This window comes from Oxyura jamaicensis, chromosome 18 (assembly GCF_011077185.1).
Source record: "Oxyura jamaicensis isolate SHBP4307 breed ruddy duck chromosome 18, BPBGC_Ojam_1.0, whole genome shotgun sequence".
Classification (NCBI taxonomy): Eukaryota; Metazoa; Chordata; class Aves; order Anseriformes; family Anatidae; genus Oxyura; species Oxyura jamaicensis.
The window spans coordinates 1,226,744-1,239,925 of NC_048910.1; the positions used below are offsets into that span (position 1 = coordinate 1,226,744).

At 44.8% G+C, this 13,182-nt stretch overlaps 1 protein-coding gene across 1 annotated transcript in view; it reads left to right on the forward strand.

The window, feature by feature from the left end:
• The window catches only part of DNAH9 (dynein axonemal heavy chain 9), a 196,515-nt gene that overhangs the window by 76,893 nt on the left and 106,440 nt on the right, over positions 1-13,182 (forward strand). The window contains exons 42-48 of the mRNA XM_035342655.1: positions 1,265-1,426; positions 2,219-2,415; positions 3,137-3,299; positions 5,413-5,536; positions 7,024-7,166; positions 10,615-10,776; positions 11,753-11,986. Of these exons, the coding sequence (XP_035198546.1) occupies positions 1,265-1,426; positions 2,219-2,415; positions 3,137-3,299; positions 5,413-5,536; positions 7,024-7,166; positions 10,615-10,776; positions 11,753-11,986 (1,185 nt within the window). The remainder of the gene's footprint in view (positions 1-1,264; positions 1,427-2,218; positions 2,416-3,136; positions 3,300-5,412; positions 5,537-7,023; positions 7,167-10,614; positions 10,777-11,752; positions 11,987-13,182) is intronic.

Genomic DNA, 13,182 nt, shown 5'->3' on the forward strand with positions numbered 1-13,182 from the left:
CAGCCGGTTGGGGAAAGCTTACATTGGCACGGCAAAGAGCAATTATCCTTTCTTATGCCATGTTGGCACCAAATCCAACACAAACAGTGGCCCACAACCATGCATCCACCGTGGCCCGGCTGTAGGCTCTGTGGCAGCTGGGGGAGGCTTAGCCTTGTGTGCAGAGCATCCCCATCGCAGTTTGGGGTTGCAGCTGGTCGTGCTGCTGGAAGAGACTGGCAGCACTGGTTTCCAAAGTGAGGAAAGGGGAGATGTTTGTCTATTAAGTTAATAAATTCATTAAAGATTAGTGAACTGCGGGTTTTTCTCCCCTCTTAAGTAGCCTTATGTGTGCTTGCATAAAGACCACAACATCTTTTGTGGCTTGAAGTGTCTTTAGAGAGACTGAGTGGTTTTAATCTTAATTTTAATCAGTTTAGGACCTGAGAGGTTACACCTTAGCCCTTTCTCTTGTCGAGTTGTCAGCTGTTCTATCACTCATTTTGTTTCTGAAATAAATAAAATAACAATTTGGCAGCTGTAATGACAAATATGAAAGCCAAATGATTTGAGCCATGGGCCAGTGGGAACGAGAGGGAATGCTTTACATTGCTTCTAATGCATTTTATATTTTATGTATAAATAATTAGATGTTAGAAATAAAAGCTGTCTATTTAATTCATGCCGATGAAAGCCTTGTGTGCTGTTAATAGGCTTAGTTATAGGAGACACCTCTTTGAAATATAATTCTTTTATACATTTTAATAGAGTTCATGGTAAACATATTGTGATAAGCAGACAGCAACTAATATTTCCTTTAGGCAGAATGCACCTAATTAAAATTAATTGATTTTAAAAAAAATCATCACCACTAACATTTCTGAATGAGTTTTTCCTCTTGAAAAAGCACCCATAGCATGGTATGGGGGTGCAGAGGGATCCACCTCTGGGCTGGCAGCTGGCTCTCCATCCTCTCTGATGCTGAGATCAGGATCACTAACACAGCCACGCTGCACTGAGCATCCTGTTCAGGATTATTAAAATGAATATAACCAATATAAACCACTTTGGGAAATTTCGGGTAATAAAATGCACATTCTCTAGGGGCTGTTAAGTAGGGGCTTATTCAGAAGTTCGATGGCAGTTTGCTGTAAATGCTCTGCATTTGTAGTTCTGCAGCCCCGTTCTACTGTGGTAGCCTGGATGCTGGGGTTGGTCCCTTAGGTTTTGGGGGGCTTCTGTTTGCTTTGTTTTGTTTCTTTTTGACTATTGCTGCTCCCCACAGGGCCTCCTGTTCTCTACCCCTGATTGTCTGAAGCAACCCCAAGACCTAGTGAAGCTCTACCTGCATGAGTCAAACCGGGTGTACCGGGATAAGATGGTCGAAGAAAAGGATTATGGTACCTTTGATAAAATCCAGCTGGAGGTGGTGAAGAAATTCTATGATGTAAGTGTTGAGGTTCATGACTGATAATAACATAACACGCTCACAGTCAAGATCCTTGGGAGAACAGAGCTTAACTCTAGGCCTCCCCAGGTCTCACTTGCCTGGAGGGCAATGCTCTTGATGTGAGTCCAGGAGCAAACTTTCTGCACCATAAGCTGGACTGCTGATGTTGTGATATAAGTAAATGATGCATTCCATAAGGGTGCTGGGAAGAGGACATTTGGGCTCTGTGAATTAATTTGATTGCTTTATTTAAGCACTTTGAGTCTCCAATGGCAAAAGCAGGAGAAGGGTCAGATCTTTCTCTCAACAGGAGCAAAAGGGGTATGCAGGCCTCTGTGCTTTTCCTCTCTCCAAAATAACCTTTCAAATGAAAGCTCTAGACCTGCTTTCCTTCAGACTGGTGCAGCAGTGCTGCTACAGGAATTACACAGGTATCACTGAAGTGATAAGTAGTGCAGGCAGTTCTTTTTCTTCCAGATGTTGTCATCATCCATGCACAGCCTGATGTTATGGCTATTGCTGCAGGCCTTTTCATGTGGCCACGTTCTCTTACGGCAATGGGTTGCATTTTTATGCCTCACAAAAGGTTGTGAGCAAAGGATGTCAATATTAGGGCTTTTTTATTTCCTCCATTTCCCTCTTGCCTCTCTTTCGCCTCTGTTCCAATGCACAGGTACAACTATAAAGGTTTTTTCTGGAGCACTGATACTTTACTTGGAAAGATGGCATAGAGCTACAGAGATTTTTCCGGTGCTTACTTATACATGCATATGTATGTTTCTTTGACAGGACATTGAGGAGACTTTAGAGCAGACAAAGCAAATGAATGTTTATTGCCATTTTGCTAAAGGCATTGGCGAACCCAGCTATAGGCCTGTTCCAACCTGGGAAAAGCTGAACCAGATCCTTGTGGAAGCCATGGACAACTACAACGAAGTCAATGCTGCCATGAACCTGGTACTATTTGAAGATGCCATGTGCCATGTGTAAGGGGATTTTCTGGCTTTATAATCTCATCATAGCATTTATATGCAAAGATTGCTCCCATAGAGTTTTAGGCACCTGTAGTTACAGCTGATGGAGCTGGAGGTGTGCAGAAGGTGTGCATGAATCTCCCCACGTGACATGTCCTGCACAAATATTGAACTACTTCTCTAGCTGGCGTTTGGAGGGCACTTCTGAAACCATAAGGGTGACTGGGGCTGTGAGATGAAGGTATTGCATACCGGTGGTTATTTTAGGTGTATACAAATAGGTTTTATTGCATAGCAGGACCCTCCTCATCTGAATGTGGTCCCTAAATATTTTGTAAAAAGAAACCTGTGGAGAGTTGCATCAGATCCTTGAATTTTTTTCTCGGTCATTTGCACATCTGTGTAATATACTTTTTCCTTCTCCTTTCCTTTCCTTATTGCAAAGATGGCCAGGCCTTCATCTTAAATGATTTCTGTCTAGCAGGACTTGGCAGGTGGAATAAGAATTGGACACAGTCCAAATTGCCACCAAACTATTTTTTTTCATCAGCCGTGTCCTTTATATAGGTCTCAGCAGAGATCAGGATTGATCGCTGACATGTCTCTTAGAGTGACATTTTTCATCCCATTCAGAATACAATTTCTTAGTGAATAAAATATGTATAGAAAAGCACTGAGCAGAGAAAAAAAAAACAACTGATATTAATGAGAGATTTTGTATGCTGCAATTTAGTTGCCGCATCAACCGTATCCTGGAGTCCCCGAGAGGAAATGCGCTCTTGGTTGGTGTGGGTGGAAGTGGCAAGCAGAGCCTGACCAGGCTGGCAGCCTTCATCAGCTCTCTGGAGGTTTTCCAGATCACTTTGAGGAAAGGCTACGGGATCCCTGACCTAAAGGTAGGTGGCTTTTAAGGCTGAGGTAGGGGAAAAGAATTAAAAAGCAGAATTTGTCCTGAAAACTTTGTCCTGATTAATACTGAGTAACACTGGTGTGAAGATGCAAAAGCTCCAGCCATGATACTGCGCTGCAGAGAGGAGTGATCCTTGCAAAATATCTCACTGAAGTGTGTCTACTCGGGCTGACCTGAAGTCCTCAGCCGTTCCTCTGAGCTGACCAGGACTGACAAGTGCTTCACCCCAAGGTTTCATGTGGGCAGTGGGCAATATTAAGAACACAGCAGAAAAGTTCAGAGTATTGATTATAATTAAAGCAAGGCATAGTAATTAGCTGATATGTGTCTGTTGTGGAGTGATTTGGAGGTGAAAAAGGAGCAGGAGAGAGAAGTAGAGATCACAAATCATATTCAGTTCTTCATCTGGCATTTTAGGTAAGGGAAGGACATTTAAAAGTAATGGTTTAGAAATGGTAATAGAAATGGTTTAGAAATACATTGTCTACTGGCAAAAGAACTCTCCTTAAAAATGTTGTAAAAATTAAAATCACAATAACTCCAGTCCGTTCTGTCTGGGAGACAGGATCTTGGGTTCCATCCCCATCATAGCCGGGATGGGAGGTCTCTGTGTAGCGAGTGCCATTGACAAAGCCTGGAGCACAACTGGTGTCTTCCTGTCCTACCTCAGGCTTTCCCAGTTGCTTACCATTTTTCCCAGTTCTGCAAACAGGAACTGATCAGTTCTGGCCTTTTCTGCCATCAGACTGGGGCTCTCACCTCTACCTGCATGCTTCCAGCTCTTGGTTTGCTGGTCAGCAGCATTAGGTTTATGAAACATCGCTAGCTCTAAACCTAGGACTTTGGTATGACCTGCAGCAGTTGGAAAGTCAGTATTTATACTACAGCAATTGCAAGGCAGGGTCTGTAGTGTCATCATCTTTGTTTTGATGACCTGTGGTTGGGCACAAGTTGTTCATGTTGCACAAGCCTTTCCCAACATCTGTTGGGTATTCTCAGCTCTCTTTTGTGTTTTCAGGCCCACTCATGGAATTTCCTAGCTCCTACCTGCCTATTTATTTAGGAAACCTGTACTCCTACCTAGAAATATAGATAAATTCCTACAATAATAAACACGTTTTCAAAGCACCTCAATGCTTCTCTGTCTGTGGAGGTGGAAGGTAATTTGATGTTCCTGTCTCTCTGTATTCATTTTCAAAGAATTTATGAAAGATGGAGTGGTTTTTTTTTTTTTTTTTTTTTTTTTTTTTTTGCTATGGAAGAGCAAGATGGTGACAGATCACCCTGCTGTTGGCCCCTTCTGCTGTTATAATTAATCTAATCCAAATTTCTTAGTGATGAAAGTTAACAATTGACTGTTTTAGAAGAAGTGTATTTGTGTGCTGATTTTCTAAAAGTTTCTGGGGCAGTGGTTGGTGTGCAATTTCAGGTGCCCCTGCGTGTCTTGTGTCCTGCTTAGAGGTGCAGGAAGGAAAGGATGGACTTTGAGCTGAATTATGGTGTTTGTTTTTTTTTTCAATTTCACAACCAACCTGGATTTCAAAAACTCAGTCTCCTTCATTAGCAGGGCACTATCCCCTTAGAAATGTAACAGCTTTTACAGGTGAGCAGTCTGTGCCAACATCTCTGTATCCTGAGTGGGAGAAATCCACAACTGGAAAAATCCTTGCTTGTACAAGGAACCTTCGTCTCTTCCTCACAAATGAACAAAAACATGTTACAACACTTTAGCAAAAATATGTTAATTTATTAGCGTACTTGTGAAACCAGAGAGATCTACAGCATGGGGATACCAAGGATCAACATTTCCAAGCACTGCTGTCTCTCCTGCTTCCTGTGGTGCTTTAGCCTCAGTGTCCAGCCTTACTTGGTGATAAGCCTTGCAGGGATGATAGCAATAGACACCCTCATGTCCCTGGGAAGGCTCAGCCCTGAAGATGGAGGGTGTCCAAAATGCATTTTCATGATAATTAATTGCAATTGCTTTGTTTGCGGGTAAGGGGAAGATTCTAAACCTACCTGCTGAGGGTGTGGTGCCTAGCCCACGCTTTGCAGGAGGTAGGTGCAGCCCTGAAGTCTGCTTGCTTTTCAACCTTCAGGCAGACCTGGCAAGCCTGTACCTGAAAGCCGGTGTGAAGAACATAGGCACTGTGTTCCTAATGACTGACATGCAAGTGGCTGACGAACAGTTCTTGGTGCTGGTAAATGACTTTTTGGCATCAGGTATGTCTTGTGTTGCTTTTATTTCTCCTCTCCCCTTTTTCAATGTGGATTTGCTCATGGTAGTATCTAGCGCTCTGCAATATGCTGAAGGGCAATATATGAAGCAAGTTTTGAGTCAAATTCTGGAGTAGAATTAGCACTGAGGTCTCCTTGGTGAGGATGCACTCTACCTGGTTAATTTTTTCTTTCTCTGCAGTCTTATACCTAGTTTTTCCTCTACTTCTATGGTATGCTGCCTGTGGATGTTAAGTGATGTCTGTTGTGATATGGCAACTGAGGACGGAGCCAAAGGAACATATCAACAGAAGAGAAGTTTGACTGTGCATCCACACACTTAGTTGTCTGATAAAATGAGATTGCTTCTGGCTAGAACATTTGACTGGAGCAACTGTGAGTCAGTGGATGATGCAGAGCCACAAGATAACCATGTTTGTGGGTGTCATGTGGCTGCTTATCCCATTCCAGTCCTTTTCCTCTTCATTTTTTTTCTGGATGCATTTAAGTTTTTCAGTTGCTGCTTGCTCAAACAATTGCAGTACAGTCTGTTTCCATGCAAATGCCTTGTTTCCATGCAGAATATGGCACGAGTATGTGCATGTGGGAAGTCCCCGTGCATGTGGGAAGTCCCCATGCATGGGGGAGCATGCAGAGGTGTCGCTGTGATTGTGCAAGGTAACCCAGAGAGGGATTATTCCCCAGACTCCCTGGTAAATCACTGCTATAACTGTGTGCCACTTGTTGCCTTATTTATGAGCTGGAGTGGGAAGATACCAGCTGGTTCAGGTGACCTCCATGGTTGGTACAGGGTGGAGAGTTGACAGCACAGGAGAGTGTTAGTTTGTAACTCCAGAGTTGACATATGTGCCTATAAATTGGCCAGATGGTTTGAGCAGCAGACAAGTCCTGACTGTGATGAATTCATAACCAGTTGTAATGACGGGATGCTGCGGAGGGTGGTTGGGCATGTTTTTGGCAATCAGTTGTATAATAGTTAACTAGTAGAAATTTTTGAAAGATTTCTAAAAAGGTTTTGAAAGATTTCTAAAGGTTCATCTTTTAGAAGGTTTTACTGCCCTGGGAGTTATTTGAAAGCTATGGAAATGGCATTGAACAGCTGCAGAGACTGTACACGTATCAAATTCATCTGCAAAACTAAAATGATTTCATTATCACATAAAGCATATTAGGTATTTGATTTTTCTGTAATCAAATTAGCACTGTAAATCAGAAAAAAAAAAAAAAAAAAAAGAGGAGGCTTTCTATAGTTTGACTCTACTCTGTTTGCTTACCCTGGGCTTTTATAAGAAAGTTGGCTCTCACAAGTGTTTATTTTTTTGCAGAATGACCTTATGTGCCACCTTCCTGCTGCTCGCATGGGTGCCTGTTGCGATGGCTTTTCTGTGGGAAGGGAGGCACCCTTTCCACTTTTGCTCTAAGACTGCAGCAAAATCCAGGCCAGCAAACCAAACCATGCCCTCTTCTCCTAGGTGAAATCCCCAACCTCTTCCCAGATGATGAAGTTGAAAACATCATCAACAGTGTGAGGAATGAAGTCAAAGGCCAGGGCCTGGTGGACTCCAGGGACACTTGCTGGAAGTTCTTTATAGAGCGTGTTCGACGACAGCTGAAGGTGAGACAGTGGCTTGGGGAGTCTGGGTCCTTGCCATCGACCTCAGTGCAGGGGCACGGGCTGGCAATCCTTTGGGCTACACTGAGGGACATGAGCCTGTGGCCTAAAGGCTTTTCTGCCTGTTTGTGCTGTGATTCTCTCAGCAAGTACTGAAGCATAAAAATCGCTGTCTGTAGTCATCACTTTCTGGGCTTTAGACAGCACTATGGGAGTTGCAAGTTTTCTCTTTCAAGAGCTGAGCAGAACCAGCCTTTCCATTTTCAAAGCAATGCACGGGGGGGGGGTTCAGCTGGGGTGCATCAGGACTGAGACTTGCTGCTTGGATAAGTTGCACAGGGGGTCCATCTTCAAGTTGTTGACAATCCATTGCCAGAATAATTTTTTAAAAAAAAAACATTATCTTAAAACCAGAGCTCTAGGAGCTGAGTGGGCATGACATGCATGCAGGATTTCTTTGATTGCAGCCCATATTCCCAGCCTTATAAAGGCCTTATATATATGTCCAAATATCCTAAGACAGTTTTGAGACTTTTCATAGAATCACAGAATGGTTCATAGAAGGGACCTTAAAGATCATCTAGATCCAAACCCACCTCCCACCAGACCTGGTTGCTCCAGGCCCCATCCAGCCTGACCTTGAACACCTCCAGGGATGAGGCACCCACAGCTTCTCTGGGTAGCCTGGGACAGGGCCTCACCACCCTCACAGTAAAGATTGTTTCAGTTATGTCTAATCTAAACCTACTCTCTTTTAGTTTAAAGCCATTTCCCCTTGTCCTATCACCACACCCCCTGACACAGAGTCCTTCCTCAGCTTTCCTGCAGCCCCTATTAGGCACTGGTAGGCCTCTGTGAGATCTCCCCAGAGCCTTCTCTTCTCCAGGCTGAACAACCCCAAATCTCTCAGTTTGACTTTATAGGAGAGGTGCTCCAGCCCCTTGATCATCTTCGTGGCCTCCTCTAGACTCCTAACAGCTCCACATCCTTCTTGTGTTGGGGGCCTGGAGCTGAACGCAGGCCCCAGATGGGGTCTGATGAGAGCAGAGCAGAGGGGCACAATCCCCTCCTCGCCCTGCTGCCATGCTGCTGGTGGTGCAGCCCAGGATGCAGTTGGCCTTCAGGGCTGCAAGCGCACATTGCTGGCTCACGTGGAACTTCTCATCCACCAACACCCCCCAGGTGCTTGTCTTCAGGGCTGCTCAGTCTGCAGGATCCCAGACAAGATAGTCAAGTGGGTGATGAGAGATGACTTGACCTTTCCTTAGTGAAGACAGGTCCTTCTTCCTAGTGCTTGGTTTGTGTTGGTGGGACATGTTCACTGAGGTGGGGTGGCCTGTTCCCTTTTTGATGTAAGTAGGTCCGTGTTTAGCATAGGGAAGAGGTGGAAAACTAAGCTTTGGGGGAAGATTTGGGGATCATGCCACAGTGCAGGTAACCAAGGAGAAGGAATCCAGTCCTCCTACTCCTCCTGCCAGTGTGAAGGACAATTTCTGACAGGCACCGAGGCTGTTTTGTTGCTCTTCTAGCACTGTGGTTGTTGTCTGCCTGGTGCCCCTCTCGGGATGTATTCCCCTTGGCTGTTCAGGTACACTGGAAGGGCAGTGTGGATGTGATTTCCTTTAGGCTGATCTGTTTTCCTTGTCTGCCCTTCTCCTTAATGGCATTTAGAGCAGATGGATGGGAAGTGCTGTTTATTGTCTCCAGCATTTCATGACAGCATTGTGCACTGTGCAGAAAGCTGATCAAGCCAATGCTGGTCCAGGGCATGCTGATCCTCAGGGAGTAGCACAGCAGTGGGGCTTGGCCTAATGGAGCATTAGCACCAGTAAACATTCTGCCTCAGTGTCTTGGGAGAGCAGTGCAGGTGCAGAAGAGGGCTTTTGTGCATTGGTATCTTCCTGAAGCTTGTCTGGCCCTCAGAGAGCAGCACAGAGGTGTCTGAGGGTCATGCTTGAAGGTGCAGGAAGGTTTTCTACATGACTGTCCCGTGTGTGAGCACGCAGTGACTCTGTCAGAGGAGCAGCACTTCTGAGTCCAGTTACATCTTCTGAGATGGAAGTGAAAGTGGTCATGTTATAGGCTGGCTTTCATAGCTTCTTAAAAAGCAGTTTTAGCTCGTGTTGAAGGTGGTGACACCTTATAGAGATGTCCAAGTTGATGGCAGCCTGCCCCATGGCACTCAGGAGGCTGTGCAGGTATCAGCCAGGGCTGACGAGCTGGAGAGGAGTGATTCATTGAGTGAGTTATGCTGCTTCCCACACTGGCTTTTGCTCAGATACTGCTACTTCACTGTGTGGTGTAAACCTGTCCATGTTCTTATTTGTGCTTGTTTAGCAGAGCTTGTAAATCCAACAAGAGGGGGCTTACAGGAAAAGGCTCGTGGTGGATGGTGGTGGCAGATTTTGGTCCTTGTGACTTATTTTGCTGTTAAAGCTGGTGGTGTGCAGCAGAGAGGAAAGGCAAGTTGCCTTGTCCTAACCTCTCACTCTCTGTGAGGATGCTGCCAATGGAAAAGGGAGAAGTGGTGCCTTCCTGGGATCAAGGCAGCAGGGGAAAGAAGGACCAGTCTGCAGGAAGAGGCAGGTGGAAGAGGGAAGGATGCAGAACACTGAGAGGAACGAAAAAAGTGCAGGGCTGGGAGGTTGCTGAGCAGAGGAGGGAACAGGCCCTTGGCCAGGCCCCAGAGTAATGAAAAAGACATTTTGCAGAGACCCCAAGGCTCTGCAGTTTACTGCAACACAGAAACTTTTAGCAGCTGTTGGGCTGAAAGAAAAAGCCTGGAAAACAAAAGGTCTGCTGTGTGGAAATGCAATGAGCAGGGAAAACACATTCCCAAATGCTTTTACTTCCATTCCACTTTGAGTTTTCCCTATTAAAAAAAAAAAAAAAAAAAAAAAAGTAAAATGTAAATAAATAAATAAACCTGATAAAAACAGACTTTGAGTTTGAGCCACATTAGCCCTTTTCAGAGCTGGCTGTGGGGGAAATGATCCATGCAGACCTGCCTCAAGACCGTGGTCCTGCCAGGAGAATTTAGATCCATTCCCTTTAATTCCTTGTTGCACCAATTCAATCTGGATGCTTGTTCCCTGCCGGGCGAAGCTTTGTGTCACTGCTATGGTGGTGAAGAGTGGTTATAGGAAACTCTGGCTGCAGCCTTGGAAGTGTGCCAGGCTGCTGCTTTTGACCATAGCAGCGCTTAATGCCACGGCTTGTTTTTATTGCAGAGAAAAAATTTGTGTTTACTGCTAGACTATGCCTTTTCCAGGCCAGGCTCACTGGCATAAAGTGCAAGGGCTCAAGGATCGAGGTTACTGTACCCTTAGGTGTTGGCGTGAGGTCTCCCTTTGGAAGTGGTTGGAGGAGCCTGGGCTGGGCTGTGTGCCTGGAGCCGGGCCTCTGCTCCCGGCCGTGCTTTCTCAGCTTCTCCCTTCTTCGGGCTCCTCAGGTCGCGCTGTGTTTTTCACCCGTTGGCAGCAAGCTGCGAGTGCGCAGCAGGAGGTTCCCCGCCATCGTGAGCTGTGCGGCGATAGACTGGTTCCAGGAGTGGCCGCGGGAGGCCCTCGAGTCCGTCAGCCTCCGCTTCCTGTGCGAGACAGAGGCTGTGGAGGTGAGCATCTCGCCTGGCCCTCAACCAGAGGTGCCTGCACCGTGCCTAGCTTTGAGCTCCTCTGCAGGGTGCAAGTGTTTGGCATGGCTGTGCGGTGCTGGTGGCTGCCAGGTGTGGCCACATCCCTCCATTCAGTGCAGGCGGTGCACTGTAAGATGAGGAGACTATTGCAAAGGATGCTCTGCTTGCCTTCTTTGCCCACAGGCTCTCATCCAGGACATCTGGATGACTTTGTAGAGGAATTGCTGGCAGCATCATACCATGTTAAATTTAATTGGACGAAGTTTGTGAAATATGGGCCAGGTGTCTCAGAGAGTAACATGGACCTTAGCAGAAGCAGGGCCACAGCCACCAAGCTCACGTGTATTTATACACTGATGGTATTGTCAGTGAAATGATTGCCTTGCTGGCAAGAAAGGCAGCTTACAAATCAGTGCAGAAAATAACCCAATGCTTCTGATTATTGCAGGGAACAAATGCTTTTCTCTCCACATGCGTATCCGAGAGTCTGTAATTCTCAAGGGCAAAAAGATGTCAAGTTCTTATTGATGAGAACCTGCTACTGGACTAATGGAGATGCAATTCTGTTTGTTTAGTTTTTTTGGGACAGAATTTTGGAAGAATAAAGTCTACAGTGTTTCTTTTTATATGTGCACTTTACCCATTTATACAGAAGAAAAGCCCAAATTTCTACTTAAAAGGATGTTATTTTATAGAGTTGAATGCTAGAAAAATTGCTTGGTATAAGATAAAGTAAGAGATAAAAAGATACAAAAAGAGGTATAAAGTACATGAGCAGCTGAAGTTATTTTAGAGATAACAAATGAAAAGGGATCAACTCAGATCTGTTATGCCCTGGATTTTTCTGCAGCAGTATAAAATGTTAATAAATTCCTTTATATACAGCACAGGTCTGCGCTATGTACAGTTGTTCTGCGTAAAATATTTTCTCCTTGTCTTCTCATCTTACTTTCAGGCGTCAGTGAAAGATTCAATAAGCAAATTCATGGCCTATGTCCACACGACTGTCAATGAGATATCCCGATTGTATCTGAGCAATGAACGGCGATATAACTACACCACTCCCAAGTCATTCCTTGAGCAAATCAAGCTCTATCAGAATTTGCTACTGAAAAAGGGCAGGGATTTAACAGCAAAAATGGAGCGACTGGAGAATGGCCTGGAGAAGCTCAACAGCACATCTGCCCAGGTGAGAAAACCTGTTAGGGTTAAACACTACTGGTTTTCCTTGTTTGGTTCAAAGGAGAGCTTTACAGGCTGAAGCTGTACAGCATGTAGAATTTGTGCTAGATCTGGCTCTAGACTGGCTTGAACTGGATTCCTGGAGAAGTTCTGTTCTGTACTGGAAAGAAGGGAAGAGATGTATGTGTCACTTCTGCTACTTGGGTGGTGCTAATCTTAAAAAAAAGATCACAGAAAATGAGATAGGGATACAGCTGGATGCATACATCTTCTTTAAATGGTTGTATTTCAGCTGCAGTGACAAAATAGCTTATAAAATACAAGATCATTTATTTTTGGAGTTCCATCCAAGAAATCTACGTAACTTTAGTAAGATTCCTGTATTTTATATTAAATAAAGTGTCCTTTTAAAATAAAGCTAATGTTCATTTTTCCTTGTGTTATGTTATCTGTCTTGAAGGAAAGCCAGTGCATGTCTGAAATGTAGATTAGCCATCCTGAAATCCCCTGCTGAAAGCATCACTGGCACGCTTCTGTGGTAACGACTAGATGTTGTTCTGAGTATTTCACAACCTCTCTTCAGTGACTCAAACAGCCTTTCAGAGCTTTGCTGTCTACATCTGTTGCTAAACTCCCATTTTCTCTCCATTTCATATTCTATTAACTCTTATAAACGTTCACTTACAAGCTCCTACTGTGGCAAATGGGCCTCTCCTGAAGGTGCTTCAAAGAAATGCAGAGGTTGGTGTGAATGAAGGACTCACAGGTTTTACTTTTCATATGTGCTCTGGTGGCATAAATCAAGTCTCTCACGCTTAACAGGATAGGTGCCTTACTGGAGATCGATGTAGGGGCTTTATTAGTACCTCTCGACCCCCATAGCCCACATCTCACATCAAACAGTTGCTTTCTTCATGGTGCAGGGAAGGTCTTTGAGGACACAGGTGGGCAGCAGGCATGTTTCATGTCCCCTTTGCAGGTTTTAGTACCTCCTTTGAAAGAAAGCAGCTGAAGTTGAACATTAATTAGTGGAGACCTCCCATTGTATCTAGTGAAGCCAGCCCAAGCCGAAAGCACGTGCCCTCCCTGCAAAGCAGACTTTTCATCTACCTTACCCTTGGAGGCAAATAATTGCACTGCCATGTGTGGTGCTGCTGTTTTTGATGGTCATGCAGCAGTGGGTTCTGCCTGTTCTCTGTTGAG